This window comes from Callionymus lyra, chromosome 1, assembly GCF_982586985.1.
Source record: "Callionymus lyra chromosome 1, fCalLyr1.hap1.1, whole genome shotgun sequence".
NCBI lineage: Eukaryota > Metazoa > Chordata > Actinopteri > Syngnathiformes > Callionymidae > Callionymus > Callionymus lyra.
In genome coordinates, this window is record NC_141818.1 from 2,041,970 (window position 1) to 2,061,094 (window position 19,125).

At 38.7% G+C, this 19,125-nt stretch overlaps 1 protein-coding gene across 1 annotated transcript in view; it reads left to right on the plus strand.

Moving 5' to 3' along the window:
• The window catches only part of gpat2 (glycerol-3-phosphate acyltransferase 2, mitochondrial), a 144,429-nt gene that overhangs the window by 67,249 nt on the left and 58,055 nt on the right, over positions 1 to 19,125 (plus strand). The window contains exons 8-13 of the mRNA XM_087787725.1: positions 466 to 565; positions 5,713 to 5,846; positions 8,033 to 8,132; positions 10,181 to 10,360; positions 12,576 to 12,674; positions 14,243 to 14,325. Coding sequence (XP_087643851.1) covers positions 466 to 565; positions 5,713 to 5,846; positions 8,033 to 8,132; positions 10,181 to 10,360; positions 12,576 to 12,674; positions 14,243 to 14,325 — 696 coding nt within the window. The remainder of the gene's footprint in view (positions 1 to 465; positions 566 to 5,712; positions 5,847 to 8,032; positions 8,133 to 10,180; positions 10,361 to 12,575; positions 12,675 to 14,242; positions 14,326 to 19,125) is intronic.

Here is a 19,125-nt window from a genome sequence, read left to right on the forward strand (position 1 = left end):
CTAAAAGAAAAGTTCAGTGTTGTTGCTTTCCAAGAGTTTTTTTCTTTAACTAGACTTTGAGATTGTTTAAATCTGTAGCGAGGTCGTGTAACTTTTTTTTTTTTTTTTTGGAAAGTTCTCTGTTAGTCTTAAAAATAAATCTGTTCTAGAATCACATCAATGTTTCTTTCAGACGTCGGGTTTAACGACGACATCTAAAGCCGCGGCTCTTTCCTTCACCTTCCTTTTATCTCTTTTTAGATTTGGTCCTCAATCCGTGTCTCCCAGTCTTTTCTCTGTCTCGCCCTCACGGCCTCCTCATTAACATGTGTGGTACCTTCAGGGGACATCCAGATAGAGGAACTATTTTATCGGCGCGTCATCACCGTCAGCCCATTATCCCGCTTGTGTACATTGTCGCCGCTAATCCTTATCTCCGGTCATGAATATTTCATTTGACACGTCCACGTCTCTGACTCCTCACAGGTGTGTGTGCTGGCTGATGCTGAAGACTTTTGCGTCTGCGTTCGGCAGCGTCGAAATTAATCTCAATCATCTCCCGGCTCTGCACAGAGCTACACAAGAGGTAAACCCACACACAGTTACGATAAACTTTATGAAATATGGCCACTAGGGGGTGTCAATGTTAGCAGGTTTTCTACACCAGTAACCGATGCTCCTAACCGTGGTGTAACCGGTTACACAAAAGACATTCATCCTCTCCCATCTTTCTACCGTCTTTCTATTGTGATTGCGCTGTGTATCCACTAGAGGGTTCTCTATCAATTCAAACACCACTGAGCTAATCCTATCCAGCTCTTTCAGCACTTAGCCGAAAAAAAAATAATCTTTTAGACCCGCTTCAAATAGGTACTAAACTGTAGCCAAAAAACTGAATTTTATTTAGCATTTTTCGGACAATACGCCACAATTAAATGCTTTAATTCTTGTAGTTATACTCCATAGTAAGACTACGGAGCTGAACTATATATTAAGTACTTTACTTTAAATACAGTAAACACGTATGTATCAGTAAAATTGTTGTACTTGTATTGTCGTATCTTATAATGGTCGTTCTTAACCCTTGCGTTATCTCAGCTTCATTGTGACCCGAAGGCCCGAAAACAAAGGTGTTCTTGGTATCCTTTGTGTTGTCTCTGTGTCAAGGTCAACTGCATATGTATTTCCAGAAGCCAGGGAAGGTCGTTGACCCTGAGATAACACAGGTTGTCACTGTAACAGTCTCAAAACTTTATTTAAACCACAGTCTACGTCACATGACTAAAACACACATGCTTCATTGGTCAACGGCAGCTCCGTGTCGCCTGCAAGGATGTATAATTGGTGAGAAATGAACTCAAGTAGAAAAAACAACAACTTGTACACATTTATTGAGTTTTTTTAATCCTTTATTATTTGATATTTAAGCGCGTAGATGTGGCGACCAAGAGATTGTCTATTCATTTTACTTCAACATGCCGTGTATGCCTTATTTATTATTATTGTTATATTTATTTTTTGATGAATCACCTGAAATGTTCATTTTTTTCTTCTAATTTTGCTGCTAATAAGTCAACAAAGTAATAATGAATAATAAAAAGAACATTTGGATGGAGATTTGAAATGGAGCTTCTGTTGGTAACAAATCTTCATCTACAAATGAAATCAATTCGGTTTCATCAGTAATGCATCTAAATGTGTTCAGAGCTCTGAGAGTTCCAGAAAAGCCGCCCTCGCTTATTTTTCCATTTTGTCCATAAGACGGCAACATTTTAATTACACGCTTGACTTCATGAATACAAGAAAATAATGAAGGGTCGAGCTAATGCTGCTGTTGTTCACGATCGGCATGAACGGTTTCAATGAACTGGCTTTGTTGAAAATTTCAGTCGACTTTAAACGTCGAGTAAGTGAATTCCGATCGAGTCGCGTCGTTTCCTCTCACGGTTTCCGGGACGTCCGTCTATATTATTGATTCTCGCCTTACGTGTTCTGCTCGCTGGACCTACTTGTTTTTTTAATTAACCCTTGAAAATCTGATTCCTAACTCTTGGTGTTTCTATATTGTGTGATTGAAAGTCTCATCTACGAGTAGAGGTTTCAATAGATACAATATAAGTGCATTGAAACCATATGAATAACATTATTTAACATTTATTTACCTGAACTAAGTGGGAAAGCGAGAGAGTTTCAACCCTTCACACTGATTAGCATGGATTAGTGATAACCTCAAGAGGTACAAACCAATGGATCTCTGAATAAATCTGCATTTCGAACCGGCCAAATCGTTGACTTAGCATAAATCCAAGAACCTGATTTGGACCCGACTCCATGAACACCAAAGCACGGCACAAGTTAACAAAGAGACCAAGGTCTGATTCAGGAAGATCCCCAGAAGGGAACCGTCCCATCCAACGATCAGCCAATCGCCTGCCTCCCCACGACATTGTAACTCCTGTCAGGCATCATTGCAGCAGATAAGTGGAAACATGGATCGATACGAGACAGTGACACAGAAGGGCATTGGTTTAAAAAAAAAAAACACCAGTTACTAATGACAGAACAGAAGACTTCAGAACCGGACAGCGCTCTGCCGGGATGGATTACACGACTCAATGCCACACACCTGGATCATGGAACGTCTGAGACTGCACAAGGTCAGCAAGACCCTCAGGGGTCCTCATTGTAAGCTCGATGAGGCAGTGGAACGGCAGCCTCGAGGTCTAGCAAATCACACAAGTCTCCACCTAATGTGTCGAGGAGATGATAGGCCTGGACAGAAAAAGAGGGTTAGTCGGCATCCGAGCAACTGTTCGAGATGAAAAACATCCACGACTACATTTGAAGTTGGCCCCAAGAGATGATGAATTAACGTGGAATCTCGTAACCCAGTATAGTGTTCAGAAGGGGTGGGCAATTAAAATTATTTAAGGGCTGCATTAAATTCTGTGAATGTTGTTAGGGGCTGTCAAGCAAAAAGACGATGAAAAAAATCCCTAAAAAAAAAAGGGACATTCGTCATTCGGCCGTGACTGGTATTAAGCTAAATAAACTGCAATTTTGTTCTTGTGTATACAAGTTTTTTTCCAAATGTTTGTTCAACTAACTTATAAAAAATGTTTTGAGGGATTAATATAGTAAAGTAATATTTGTAGAGCGCTTTTCTAGACCAGGGTCACAAAGCGCATAAACAATCCAAACATTACCCAATAAAATATACTTAAAAGATCAAGACACTACCGAATTACACACAAAAAAGGAGGGAAAAAGGAAATAAGTGTTATGTGAAAATGTAAATTAATAATAAATACAAAATACATTTGCTAATGCATTAGAACCATTTATAGATGATCATACTTTGACATTATAATGGCCGCATAAATACAGTCAAAGAGCTGCACGAGAATACTGAGCCAAGATCGTGCGGGACTTTCAAATACTCACAGCAAAAAGGTAATGGTCAACCAACGGAATATAGTCATCATAGAGGAGCCGAGGAAAGCCGGTGTAACTACAGGAAAAAGGTAAAAAAACTGGAGAAATAGCAGTGGCTTAAAGAAGCGAGAGAGAGCCTGGAAAGTGAATTCAAGAAAGGTGCCGGTGGTCATTGGAACAGATCCCTGGAGAAACATCAGGCATCTCTTTCCAGAGCAGTCCTTGGAACAGTCAAAGTACTGCACAGGACCATAAACCTCACAATCATCTGATAGAGTACCTGAACAGAAAGAACAAGCATCCACCCCGGAGGAAAAGAGTGTTGTTTTTTTTTAAATTGCTATTTCTTTCAGTAAAAAAAAAAGTATTATGACTACTACTGATCATAGGATTTAAACTCTTTTGAAATGATCTGCATATTCATCATGATCGCCATCCTTTCTTTTTTTATTTTGCAAGTCAATTAAAATACTTCATGTATATAAACATGAGCAGCTCCGCACAGAAGAACGTTGGGTTCATGAAACGAAGCTGAAATGATCCTGATAAAAGAAGTTGATCTCCTCTTTTAAAGATTAGCCTGCGGTCGTGTAAGTGAAGTTGAACAGTTCGACGCGAGAGAAATTAAAGTCTCGTTTGATTCATTCCTTCATAAATCACCGTGGAATGTGTCGAGTCGTTATCATCTCGCTCTTCTCTTCTGGACATTAGCAGCTGTACTTCCTTGAGTACCTGACAGGAACACGCTGCGTCTAACAGGGAAATAATGACCGTGACGTTTCCAAGTCGCATGCTGTTATTTCACCAACAACTCTATTAACGAAGTGCTAAATATTCCACTCCAGGAGTGAAACAAACACAAGTAATTACACAACACCTTGAGGTTTACAAGAGCTGAAGTGATGGAAGAGAAACTGACGACGGTTTAACTCGACAAGTCTTTCTATTAATACACTTGAATAATAATGAACTTATTTATACGTGTTTTTACTGCAAATTAGCTACATTCCCTCTTAATAATACCATTGGATTATTAGATAGTTTATCATCAAAGTTCACCTCTAATCAACTATATATTTCCTGTTAATAATCAGTAATAAAGATGTTGTTGAGAGTGAACTGCGACGCTACTAATGGGTAGAATATAGTCAAAATGAACAAGGTGTGAGGTAGTACCTTGTATTCTGTATTAATCAATCCTACTAGTAGAATCATGTACAAAATAAATAAATGATATCATTTAACTCAATGGAGGGTAAAAGAAAACTCTGGAAAAGAAATGTTTCCAATATCGATCAATTCCAAGCAGGTGTTCTTTTGTGTATTGGGATTTAAATAAGTAATTATTGGTTTAAAACATTGATTGTATTTTTAATATTTCAGCAGTTCTGCCATCAAATCCATTTCCAACTGCTTATTATGTTGTTATAACCTTAAAACTTAATGTTTGGGGGATTTTTTTTGGTTTTGTTTAATACTGCAACATGTCGTTTTACATGTTGTATGTACATTTTCCGGTGTTCAATACTTTATTTGGTATCTTTAACTACAAATGTTTTTGTCTGTGTTGAGACATAATGAAAGCAGTAAAATAAAATCTTTGTTTCAGACCATGAATCACAAGATGGACAGAGAATGAAAGTCATTGGACAACAATTTATTTATGACTCTCAATGAAAAATACTGCTTCTGTATTGAAACTATTGAGAGTTTTGTGTTCTCACCAAGTTTAAACTGTAGAGTCCTTATCCTCTATAAATACTATTTACTTACTTACTTACATACATACTCTGTGATTTAAATATACATATGTCGACCATTTTGTGCTTGTATTACTGTCGCGCACAATCTTAGTGAATCACCCACAATCTGTACTTTACCCACCAACAAAAAAACATTAAAATAAAATCACCATTTAAAGAGATTATACAACATTGTATTTGAAACATCTAAACCACATGAGACAAACTCATGGCCCTCCAAGTCATTTAAAGTGGTCCTCTGGTTGGTTCACTCAAAGTCAAAGTAGATAAATGTTTGCGTGGACATCCTGAACTATAAAGACACCAGTGATTAAGATAAAATAATGAGATTATGGATGTCAACAATAATCCAATAACTGTGTATGTTTTGAGAATTTCTTCCTGCGAGTTTTTCTCTTCATTGCATTCTTAAAGGAGTCGACAGACGTATCTACTCACTTACTTATCTGTGCCTCACCTTCATACACTGCAGCATTGTTTCTCTAATGAAGACCCGTGTGAAGAACCTTGTTAACCGGAGCTGCTTCCTTCTCAGGGCTCGCTGCTGGTCTACGTTTACATGCGTCAGAGCGCCTGGGACTTCGTTCTCATCCCTCTGGTGCTCTTCTGTCACAGCCTGAGAGTGCCGTACACAGTGTGTCCTCTCCAGATCAACAGCTCCGTCCTCAGGTAGTTGACACTCACACTCCTGCAGTCCAGCTGCTCCACGAGTCCCACCGCGATAAACAAACCACAAATTAATGCGAGAGCAGTTTCCATCGGGCGGAGACGCAGTCGGTCTTCACTGACCTCCAACTTTTTTCTTGTTAAAATACATTTGTTGTTGGTCCTGGTGACATTTGTGGAGTATTTGTTGAGGTGAATATGATCTGATTTGTTGAGGTGTTGTGATGCATTTGTGTCAAATATCAGAGCTCAAGATACATATTTGTCACACTAGTGTTACACTGGGATGGAAAATGTATTTGCATGAAGTATATTTCCCGTAAATCTACAATGTACTGTAGAAAGGAGACGAAGCAGGTGTATTCCCGTGTGGACTCTATATAATATCTCAGTAGCGGTCGTGTACATGGCGTCCCTGCTGTATTCAGATCAGCAGAATGAGCAGCGTACACAATAAACTCCAACATATAATGAAACAAATATTTTATACTTTCCTGCCTGTGAATTAAAGTCAAGTTCAATTAGGATCAACCTACACTATATTTTCCACTGGACTTAAAGTTGTTGTTGAAATTGAAGTTTCACTCATTTTCGACTCTCACTCATGTCGACTAACTGTTTTCAGAGCAATCTGTTCCTTTTAAGAGTCATAGAGAAAAAATGTTTGTTCATTTTAATGTAGCAACTGGAGCTCAGTTGTCTTCGTCTTCGTCCAAAAAAACACCAAATACCTCCGTACTGCTCGTCTGTAACGTCCATCTTGTATTGAAGAGTTAGTAGAAAAGATCTTAGTCTCATCATCTTCATCATCATCATCATCATCATCATCGTCCTCTTTATCGCCATCTTTATCTTCATCATAATCATCTTTGTCTTTATCTTCATCATCGTCCTCTTTATTGCCATCTTTATCTTCATCATAATCATCTTTGTCTTTATCTTTATCATCATCATCTTTATCATCATCTTCTTCATCTTCTTCATCTCTATCTTTATCATCAGCTTTTTCATCTTCATCATCATCTTTATCTTTATCATCATCATCTTCATCTTCATCATCTTCTTCATCTCTAACTTTATCATCAGCTTTTTCATCTTCATCATCATCTTTATCTTTATCATCATCTTCTTCATCTTCATTAACATCTTTATCTTTATCATCATCTTCTTCATCTTCATCTTCATCATCATCATCTTTGTCTTTATCTTTATCATCATCATCTTTATCATCATCTTCTTCATCTTCATCATCTTCTTTATCTTTATCTTTATCATCAGCTGTTTCATCTTCATCATCATCTTTATCTTTATCATCATCTTCTTCATCTTCATCTTCATCTTCGTCATCATCATCTTTATCTTTATCATCATCTTTATCATCTTCTTCTTCATCTTCATTATCTTCATCATCATCATCTTTTTCTTTATCTTTATCTTCATCATCATCATCTTTGTCTTTATCTTTATCATCATCATCTTTATCATCATCTTCTTCATCTTCATCATCTTCATCATCATCTTTATCTTTATCATCATCATCTTCATCTTCATTAACATCTTTATCCTCATCTTCTTCATCTTCATCATCATCATCTTTGTCATCTTCTTCTTCATCTTCATTATCTTTATCTTCATCATCATCATCTTTCTTTTTCTTTATCTTCATCATCATCATCTTTGTCTTTATCTTCATCTTTATCATCATCTTTATCTTTATCATCATCATCTTTGTCTTTATCTTCATCATCATCATCTTTGTCTTTATCTTCATCTTTATCTTTACCTTTATCATCTTCTTCATCTTGATCTTCATCATCTTTTTCATCTTTATCTTTATCTTCATCATCTTCATCAACATTTACGCTGATGGACTGGTATCTTCAGCTAAAAAGAAGCTCAAAATACAGACTTGTTTATGTTTGAACAATTCCTGTGTCTTCAATCCAAGATGGACGTTACAGTCGAGCAGTACGGAGGTATTTGGATGTTTTTAAGTGTCTTTTTGGACCAAGATGATGACAACTGAGCTCCAGTCGCTACATTAAAATGAACAAACATTTTGGAATATCACTCTTAAAAAGAACACATTACCCTGGAAATAACCCTAAATCGAGTCGAAAATGAGTGAAATTTGAATTTCCACTTCAAGGTAAAATTATGAAAACTTTTCTGTGGCATTTGTCTTGAAGGTCACTCCTTCAGAGGGTCGGCGTCGTCCTTCTGCCGACGTCTGCGGCGAGTGAAGAGGAGGCTGAGAGCGACAGATTGTACTCACCCGTTATGACCTCGGTAAGTTTTTTTATTCACAACTTTTCTGCGAGTTGAAAAAAAAGGTAGATTTTGTCTGACACCTTGTACACTTCCATTAAATGAGTGTTCTAGTCGTCCTGATGCTGCTGCCGACAGTAGAGGACACTTTTAATCTCCAGCTCACAAGATCTTGCTGACAAATATAAAACTCATTATGGATTTTATTAGCTTATAGAAGGTTAAATGACATATATTTATATATTTAAAAGTTAAATGTCCAGGTATTTGAGCCGCTGTGGTAGAACTTAACAGTAAAGTTTTGCTGTTTTACGGTGTGGCTGCTTGAATCTGCGTGAGACTCTCGTTAAAAGAAGTGAACATACATGGTCTTCTCACTGAAATGAATGACTTTCCGACTCATCTTCTACCTTCATCAACTCTCCTCGTCTTTCTTCTGCTCTTGTTGCTGTTGGAATCAGATTAAACCTTAGGTCGACCCTGTATCCACCTACTCAATGGTAACTTCTCATTTAAATCTATTTTTGCCGTTGATTGTTGAGTTATTGGATGAAGAAGCTGTTTAACTCTTGATTGATGTGCAGGTTAATCCTGTCTGTGTTTGGGTGGGTCCTGTACAGAAGTATTTACCAGAACTTTTTATTGTTATATGAGTACAAAACCCTACTTCTAAGAGCAACTAATGTGTTGTTGTAAGTGTGTCTTAAATAGATGTTGTGACTCTATTGTATCATCAGTGTCTCTTTGTGAAAAACTCTTTTCATTGAACTATTGACATTAGAAAATTATGTTAAGCCCCGCCCACTGAAAAAACACTGCTGTAATTGGTCAAACGTGGGGGTTTGTCACCACGTGTCATCAATCCTGGAAGTCCCCAGCGCCAAGGGACTTGTTGTTTAAACAAAGCGGGGCGTGATTTCAGCTGGCTGGAGGAGGAGTGAAGCCATTATTACGTCATAATGGACTCTCGTAACCTCTCGTTCGCCCAGATTTCAGACGAAGTAATGAAAACATGGTCATGATGAGGGACTCACTGCGTCTTGGAGAGGAAGACATCATCGTTTGCCCTTTAAGATTTCATTTTATTTTGATCTTTAGATTCATAGATGTGATTAACCTTCAACGAGTTATGATCATTTGAAAAAAAAACAAAAGAATTCATGCTGTGATAGGGTTGTTCATAGCATGTTCAAGATCGTAAAAGGCTGGAAAGAGATGGTTTGTTAGCGATGACTCACTCTTTCTAACTTCATTGTTAATGAATAGAATATTTCTTGTAAATGTTCATATGAAACTGAGTTAACTCGCTGATTTAAAAGACCAAATATGTCTGAAGTGTAATTGAAGAAACCTCCAACTGGCTCGAGAGATTGTTAAAAACAGCATCTCAAGCTCTCAATCCTATTCAAATGTCTATTGAAAATGAGTTGTTTCATAAGAGTGTGTATTTTTGTCGCTCACTTCCCAAGATCTGTATCCCTCCTCAAATCACCATCTGGTTTCAGTTTTGCTTCCGAGACTGCAGCCTTGGGGAGCGAGCGACAGGGCGTGTTTGATTGTGTCGGCCTGCCACCTTTTTTTTTTTCTTCCCCCCCCCCCCCTCCATTTCTGCACTCAAATCCCAGCTCTCTCCTGGAATTAAACGTTTTCTCGCTTCAGTCCCGAGCACATTTTAGAGGTCTGCCCCGTCCTGCTCGGTGATCACCACCTGTTCCTCGTCGATACTCCGTCTCCGGGCTTCATTTCCCCGTCGCCGTAGAAAGTTTCTCACTCTTATCGGGATCGATGCGGAGCTACAGGATTCGATAAAGCAGTCGGCGCCACATTAATCAACGGCCTGAGAGCGGCGCTAAGATGTTGTTTATGAGTGACGACGCAGTCTTTTTCGCTTTATTGACCATTTATTGCTTGTTAATAGTCGTTATTTACGGAGGCTGCTTAGCAGCAGCTGCTGGTGGCGGCGGTGAGGTCGATGTAGGTGTGTAAGAAAGGTGTGTGTGTTGTGTGTTGTGTGTTGTGTGTTGTGTGTTGTGTATCCTTCCCACATGTCTGTTTGTTCCCCTGCTCAGCTGGTGCTGGAGCTGCTGAGCGAAGGCCAGGCGGTCAGCGTCGGCGTGTCGGCGGCGTCCGGTCGCAGCGGTCAGTGGCTGGCTCGCATCGGGCAGCTCGTCCAAGAGGGATCCGTGGCCGACGTGAGTCTGGTGCCCGTGGGCGTGTCCTACGACTGCCCGCCTGCCAACGATCCACAGGTAAATAAAAAATAAATTAAAAAAAAACTCCCCCCAAGTATGCGATAAAAAAATCCGACACGTCTGCACAGTTCCTCCCCGACAGAAGCTATGTGGAGAATTTTAACAACGTTTGTCATTTCCAGAGGGTTTCTATCGTGTGTGTGTGTGTGTGTGTGTGTGTGTGTGTGTGTGAGTGTGTGAGGGAGTGTGAGCAGCTGCTCTGGATCTGTAGGATAACAGATGCGAAAAAACCAAGAGCCTCCTCGTGTGTCTGTGTGTTATTTATAAGTGAAAAAGTCCAAATTGCGCGGCAACCCCGAGCCAGAATCAATCCTGTAATTATCCCCCTGACTACTTTCGCTAATTCCTCATTCTGCAACAATTGATGAGCTCCAGACCAAAGCACACAATTACGTGAAGGTCACGGAGTGTAATGACGGGTCTATCTGGCGACACCATATTTACAGACGGAGGAGCGAAGATGAAATGGATGACATCACTGCAGGATGTGCTCACGACTGTTTCTCTTCTTCTCTTCCTCAGACGGCTGGGATAATATAACCGGAGATGGATGTGGAATATTTCTATTAAATGTATTTATGAAGTCAGTTTCTTGCTGGAGATAATATTTGAAAAACCACAACTCTTTTTTTTAGAGGAATTGGTTTCATCGTCTGCACCTGATTTATACACAAAAAGTCAGTGGAAGATAGGAAAGTACATACCATACCGCATATAGTTTTGACACACTTTCTTGATTTAATTTACGTTTTAAGCAAGTTTTCCTTCAAATTCATCTTAAATTATCTTTTTTTTCCCTCCACATTTCTAGTACAGGGAGTCTTTGAATAACTTGTCTGCATTTTGTTTCATTAGTATTATTTGGGGTCTATGTTGTGTGTAGTTGATCAGGATTTATACTAAATCCCAATCGGTGTTGCGTTACATACTGGTTTTTACCAGTGGCTGTGTTTCCCGGGTTCGATCGTTCTTAAGGATGTAAGAAGGCTCTTAAGAAGGGGTGCTAAGGTACGGTGTTTCCCCAGACGCCTGAGAAGCTCTTAAGTAAGCTTTGACAAGTTCAGAGGTTGAAGTTCAATTACTTCGGTTTCCTTGATATGTTTGAAATGCAACTGGGTTATGGAGTTTGTGTAGAAATGTTATGAATTCTATTAGGATCTGTCTCGCCTGCAGTTCATACAGAACTCTGCAGTGAGAATTCTGAGCCGCTCTAGTAGAAGAACTCACATTTCTCCGATCCTTCAAACTCTTCACTGGCTGCCAGTTTCTTTCAGAATCAATTTTTAAATTCTGGTTCTTACTTTCAGATCTATTCATGGTCAGAGCTTACATCAGTGATCTGATCCAGACTTACACCCCAGCTCGGGCTCTGAGGTGTGTGGATCAGAATCTACTGATGGTTCCTGAACACGCTTCAGGACCAGAGGAGAGAAATCCTTCCAGACTGTTGCTCCTAAGTTTTGGAACCATCTCTGTGTTTGATGATCTACTGACTCCTTCAAGAAACATCTCAAGACACTTTTATTCGTTCATGCTTTTCCTTGATTATCTGAGACTCCTATGTTTGTCTCGTTGTTATCTTGATCTTTTAAGTATATATTTTATTGAGTATTGTTTTGATTGTTTAAACGCTTTGTGACCCTGGTCTGGAGAAGCGCTCTATAAATATTACCTACTTACTTCCTTACTATTATTTGGTTTATTGGAATGATGACTATTAAGCTATGGTGTTTTTTCATTTGGTTTCGTAAATTCAACTTCATGTCATCGATGGAGTGTGTAGTGTTGTGTTGTATTCTTGGTCATATTCATAAATCTTAATCTCAATTTAAGATGGAGAAATCCAGATTCTTCTGCCTGACGCTCTCATGAATCTCCAACAATATCCCGGAGTATCTGAGGAAGAAAAAAAAAGTTCTACTTTTGAGAACACTGCAGGCATTGAATTTGTAACTGAATGAAAAAATGTGATTTGGAGAGTTTCACAAGAATGATATCTGAGCACGATGTTCCAGCACTTTGTGTTCAGGTGCTTCTGAGCTTCCATTAGTTTCGGCCACTGAGACAATGTTGGTGGAACGTTCTCTCGATTTAGTGTCTCTTCCCGTCGTCCAGACGCTGCAGGAATCCTACTGTACTGGTCGTCCTCCGCGGAGACTTGCTAGCATCGTCGTTTTCACGGCAGGATTCAATACCCTTTGGTTCTTCTCAGGTCGGGCTCGGTTCCGTCTGCCGATGGCTGCTGTCTTCGCTCTGGACCCGACCGAGAGGAAATGTGAGGATCAACTTCGTGAGGCCGTTTTCTCTGAAGGTACGCAGCTACAAGAATTTAAACAAATACTGTATATTCTCAGGCTCCGCAGCGGTTTCTTTCTTCCCCGGAGATGTATGCGGGTCGTGACCCCGTATCACATGCCAGGATATAAACCACTGCCGTGACTTACGGGATGTGGGGGATCCAAGTTTGGCTCTTTCAATGCATCTAATGTATACCCTATACACGCTCGCCTACTCACACGGATACGAGGGGAAATGATTCATTTGACCACAGAGCCGCTTTTTCTGCTTTTCAGTTTGATTTCACACCAACTCAACTCTCGAATGAGCGCCTCGGAGAGCCAGTGTTTATGCCCTCCTACCTCCGGAACTCTCTTTCTGACGCTCACAGAAGAGAGGATTGTTTTTCACTCCTTTCACAGCCGTCCATTTCAATTGTTACAAATGTATTATTGGTCACTGTTTATCACAACTGTTGACAGTGTTACTGTGGGGTTTTTACAGTCGTACACGTGACATCATGCACAGTTTTGTTCTGTGTACACCTTACACGTACAATTAATAATGTAATCAAGATAATTCTCAACTCTAAACAAACACTTGTCGAGCTTAACCAATACATTTTTATTTTAATCAACTAATTAATTCATAATCTGTAATTAAAATAATTCTAATTTAACTTTAATAGTATTCAACTGTAGTCAAACAGTTATTAACTATAATCAAACAGTTATCAACTGTAATCCAACAATTAACAATTGAATAAAACAATAATCAACTACAATCAAACAATAACAGACAATAATTAAACAATATTAATAATAATCCAACAGTTATCAATTGAATCAAACGATTATCAACTTTAATCCAACAATTATCAACTATAATCCAACAATTATCGACAATAATTAAACAATATTAATAATAATCCAACAGTTATCAATTGAATCAAACGATTATCAACTTGAATCCAACAATTAACAATTGAATCAAAACAATAATCAACTATAATCAAACAATTACAGACAATAATTAAACAATATTAATAATAATCCGACAATTATCAATTGAATCAAACGATTATCAATTTTAATCCAACAATTATCAACTATAATCCAACAATTATCGACAATAATTAAACAATATTAATAATAATCCAACAGTTATCAATTGAATAAAACTATTATCAACTTTAATCCAACAATTATCAACTATAATCCAACAATTATCGACAATAATTAAACAATATTAATAATAATCCAACATTTATCAATTGAATCAAACGATTATCAACTTTAATCCAACAATTATCAACTATAATCCAACAATTATCGACAATAATTAAACAATATTAATAATAATCCAACAGTTATCAATTGAATCAAACGATTATCAATTTTAATCCAACAATTATCAACCATAATCCAACAATTATCAACAATAATCCAACAATTATCAACTGTCATGATTATTATTGTACAGCATTGTAAAATATGGTTTTATATAGTACCAGTAGAACCAGTATCCACCGTGTTCTAGATGTATTCTCATACAAAAAGAATCTTCATCTCTTACACGCCGCCTTGTTTCTTTGTTCTGCAGGAGATGTGTGAATCAGGAAGATGTAAAATCGATGAATGGCGTCCACTGCAGGACCTGCTGCTGCCAGTCATCCTCAACAACAGGTGATTCTTATTCTCCATGTAAAAGAGCTGCTGTGGAACCACGAGGATTTCTGCTGAAGATTTTCTGGCAGTTAAAGTGCTAATTACACAAATGTGCTGCTTCTAAACTCGTGTAGGCGTGAAGATGGTTCAGATCCCGAGCATGTGGCGTCCTCATCAACATTGACATTCATTTGAATTCACTTTTTTTTGTCCAGTAGAAAAAGGATTCTGCAGGGAAAGCTTCGCTTTTTGTCATCGTAAACAAACGCGCACATTTGTGGAGCATAATGCCGGCGATAAGTCTTCAGTTGGGATAGAGTTTCTTCTGGCGTCGGTGAAATTGAAGCATTATTTTCCAACTCTTGTCTGAATCTGGCAGCGGAATGATGCAAACCCTGATTAGAGTTTTTATCTTCTTATGCTCGGTTCATTTCTCGTCCGTATTACACCGTCTGGCGCAGACGAAGATGACAAACGGCGAATGACGGCTGAAAACCAGTGAAACTTTTCTTCATCCTCTCCAAAAAAAACTGGCAAACATACAAACGGCTTTGCAAACTTTCCAAGTGAGAATGTGACTCACGATCAGCTGTGCAGGCCAGAGAGTATCTTCTATGTCTCTTCATGTACGGATGGTCGGCTCAGATAAAAGTAGATTAATGTTCATGTTAGTGCCGTATCTATTGAGATCTCATTGTTTAAAATCAACCGAGGAACAGATCTTTGTTGTCAACCATAATGTAGAGACTTCCTGGGATGTTTGAGGAAGTCTTGGACCCGGAATGAAAGGGTTATTATTGTCTTTAACTCTTTAAAAAACAGGAAATGGAGGGTTGAAAGGTTGCAGACAGTCACAGGAGCGCTAGAAAGAAAAGCAAATCTTACAACGAAAAACACCAGGAGTGTGTCCCAAATCGCGCACTTCTGAACTAATATTTTGAGTGCACTATTGTGGCCCAAAGAGCAGTGTGTGGAAATGTAGTGCGAAATGAGCACTCAATTGGTGCACTCAAACGGACAGAAAATTGAGTGTGGACACTTTCCACCCTTAACGTCTGCCATCTTTGTGACGTAGATGAAGCTAAACTGAAGCTACGTCACTGAAGACACAGGAGCAGATACCGACGTAAATGTCTTGAGAAAACACAAATTTGACCACAAAACAACACAACAACATTTATAACACAATGAAAAACTGGTGTCAAGTGTCGACGATAGTGTTTAAAAGTAGTAGAAGAAGATCGATTAATTTCCTGTTGGTGTGTAGCGACAGTGTTTGATTTGAGACAGTACTACACTGTTGAAATGTGCGCACGTAAGAGCACTGTCTCACAGTGTACTGTAAAGCAGTGCACTTGCAGAAGTGCGCGATTCAAGACACAAAACAAAAGGGTCCCAAGAATAAAACAGCAGGTAAACCCACAAACGTTTCCAAAGCGATAGTAGAACGTGGGACCGCTGCAGGTTAGGAGACCCCAATTCTCTGGCAAACCGCATACTTGCGTACTTAAACGTAGTATTTTTAATGCATAAGTGCGTCTCAATTCTTAGTATGTGAAATGTAGTGCACCATGAACACTAAATTGTCACTAAAACACCCACTAAACTGAGTATTGATCGATGGACACTTTCTACACTAAACGACTCCATCTTAGTGACGTTGACGTTGTTAACGGAAGTTACGTCATATATATATATACTATATATACATATACTTATACTTACAGGTACATTTTCAGCCAGCAGTAGGAGGATGAGACGTCTTCGCTTCTGATACGGCGTAAATATCTTGTGAATATTTTGTTTCTCATATTTCTTGATCCAAAGAAAAACGCCAGCAGGTGGCGATAGTGTTCCTACAGCTGGTTGAAATCATTGTTAAATAGTAGCAGAAGAAGAAGCTGTTGCTTCATTTCCTGCAGAGTTGGATTTAAGACATACTATCTGTGGAGAATTAGTTACTAGTTAGTATGTACACTATCCTGAAGCATACTAACCTCAAGTGCACTAAGAGAAGTATGCCACCATTGAAGGCTGGTAGCCTAGCAACATCTGCTAAATCACAATTGAAGTGATGCAATGTTCATTCACAGTGTTTCACCTTTCGTTTTATAATACATGTTCTTGAACCCACCATAGTGATCCCACTGTCATTGAATGCATCATTAATGTCAAAGTGGTTGTTTAGTGGTTTTAAAGTACTAATATCATAAACGTCTCCCTATTTATCACAGTGTATGAATAAAAATAGCCTTTTGTAAATAATGAAACCATCGATCTTTCGTACAAGAGTCTGATGCTCTGCCAAGTGCAGTAATTTAACTGAAGGACGAAGTAAAACTACAATCACACTCACGATTAACGCAATACAGGTTTTGACAAATAGTTCACTAATTAATCACTCGTTGTTACTGTGATGCATTACTCAATAACGTGTTACTCCCAACACTTATAAGATGAAAACTGATGAAGAAAAAGAAGAATTTGAGTGTTTGTTAAAGAAGGACAAACACTAAGATAATCAGGTATATTGAGCCTCCAAGAATGTAAAGACTTCCTGGTCTTTTTTGTTGGCCTTTGACTTGGACTGCTGGAAGAGTTTTGCCCTTTGTGCGACGTAGTTTAACACCCGTGCACTTCACCAACATTCTTCTATGAGATCCTCCCTTCATTCATCCCAGCGAAGGTGTGGAGCATCATGTAGGACTTGCTCATTTGCAGGTATGTCGTGCCTGATCTTCGACGTGGTATCTCCGACATGCATGCGGCAGCTAGAACTCATAAATTACAGTCATGGTGCGAGCAAGTCCCGAGATAAGCAGCTCCTAGAATGTTGAGTACAGGCTTCCACCGCTGATCTTTTCAACACGTCTTTGCTCGCACCGAAGCAATTTGTCATGACGGTAGTATCTGCTCGTATCTGCCTACGAAACCAACAACACTGTCATAGGTGTGGAAAGAAAGAAGACCCAGTGGTGGAGACGTAAGAGAGTAGAGTCCCTGAACGTCTGTGTCCTTTTAGAAATAAAAGTCCATGAGGGCAACGTCCAACACAATCCAAAGGCAAAATCCAAGAAAACAAGGATCAATATAATGTGCCAAACAAGGTCAAGAGACTCTTGGTCTTGCTTGTGAAGTTCTTAAAGATCAACTACTGTCAAACTCCAACTCTCCAGACTCACTCACTTGTAGTAAATGTTGAAGTATTTCTCTCCAAGACGCAGTAAGTTCCTCATCATGACCATTTTTTCAACTTATTACTTTTGAAAGTTGCTCTGAAATCTGAGCAACGAGAGGTTACGAGAGAGTCCATTATGACGTAATAATGGCTTCACTCCTCCTCCAGCCAGCTGTAATCACACCCGCTTTGTTTATACAACGAGTCCCTTGGAGGTGGAGACTTCCCGGATTGATGACGCATGGTGACGAACCTTGCTTCTTGACCAATCACAGCCGAGTGGGTCTGGTTAATGTAAACACGATTTCATGTCCAGAAAAACAAAGTGTGGGCGGAGCTTAAGATCATTTATTAATGTCAATATTTCAATGAAAAGAGAGTTTTGTACAAACACACACTGATGATACAATAGAGTCACAACATCTATTTTATGTATTTGTACATCCACTGCAAGGAATTTACTTAGAAATTATTCTATTCTATTCAATTACTGCAATTTGTTTTGTTTTGTTTTTCTTCTCCCTTCACCCCCCTTTCAACCTTCTGAAGAAGGCCGTAAGGGCCAAGTCTGGTTCTGCTCGAGGTTTCTGCCACTGGGACCCTTTCTTCCCTTGTCTTATATAGAGTTATAACCCTGTTATGATTCAACACTTTTTTTTTTGTTCTTGAACAAACAAATAAACTCATGAACAAAAGCACAAGATACACAGAAGAATCTCTCCTTCATGATGTTGGATTGAAGATCAGATACTAAGAGGATCTGTTAAGACTAAGGTGTTGTTATTTGAAGTCTTATAACAGTATTTAACAGATTTTGCCTCCAGCCTCTGACTTTGACACGTGAGTTTGACGGTTTTCTTCATCTTCTAGACAAAGTGCTAACATTTACAGCAGCAGTAAAACTACGATGATTCTTAACTATGTCAATGAATACTTGATATTTTAATCATTTTTATCATTGGTTTGTGTTAGAGTGACTGTTTTTACATGTTTCATTAAAGTCATAGTTCAGCCAAACTTCACTCGTTTTCTACTCTCCCTCATGTTGATGAAGGGTTGAGATTTTTTTCATAGTAATCTGAGTTTTATAGTCATAGAGAGTTATATTTGTTCATTTTAATGTAGCGACTGGAGCTCACTTGTCTTCATCTTCGTCCAATAAGACACTTAAAAACCTCCAGACTGCTCGTCTGTAACGTCCCTCTTGTATTGAAGCCACGACGTTAGAAATTGTTCCTGAAAAAGTTTTTAAAAAAGTCTATATTTCCAGATTGTTTTGAGCACACGTTGCTAGGCTACCAGCCTTAAATCTTGCGCACTTGCGATTTGTTTGAAGACTTCAGGCAGGAACTGAGAAACCTACAAACTTTAAATATAGACTTATTAACTTCTTTTTTGTGGTAAAATTTCTCATGTTAAAGGGAGAGTTTACCAAAAATTTAAATTTTCTATTCAATCTTCCAGTGTAGACAGTTAACTGAATGTGCTAAGGTAACGCTCAACATGCTAACCCAGAGTACTTCTGGTTTATATCGCTTGTTACTCGCTACTGTTTAAAATATAGACTTATAGACTAGTATCTAAATTCTTTCCGGAACAATTCTTTTTGTCGAGGCTTCAATCCAAGATGGACGTTACAG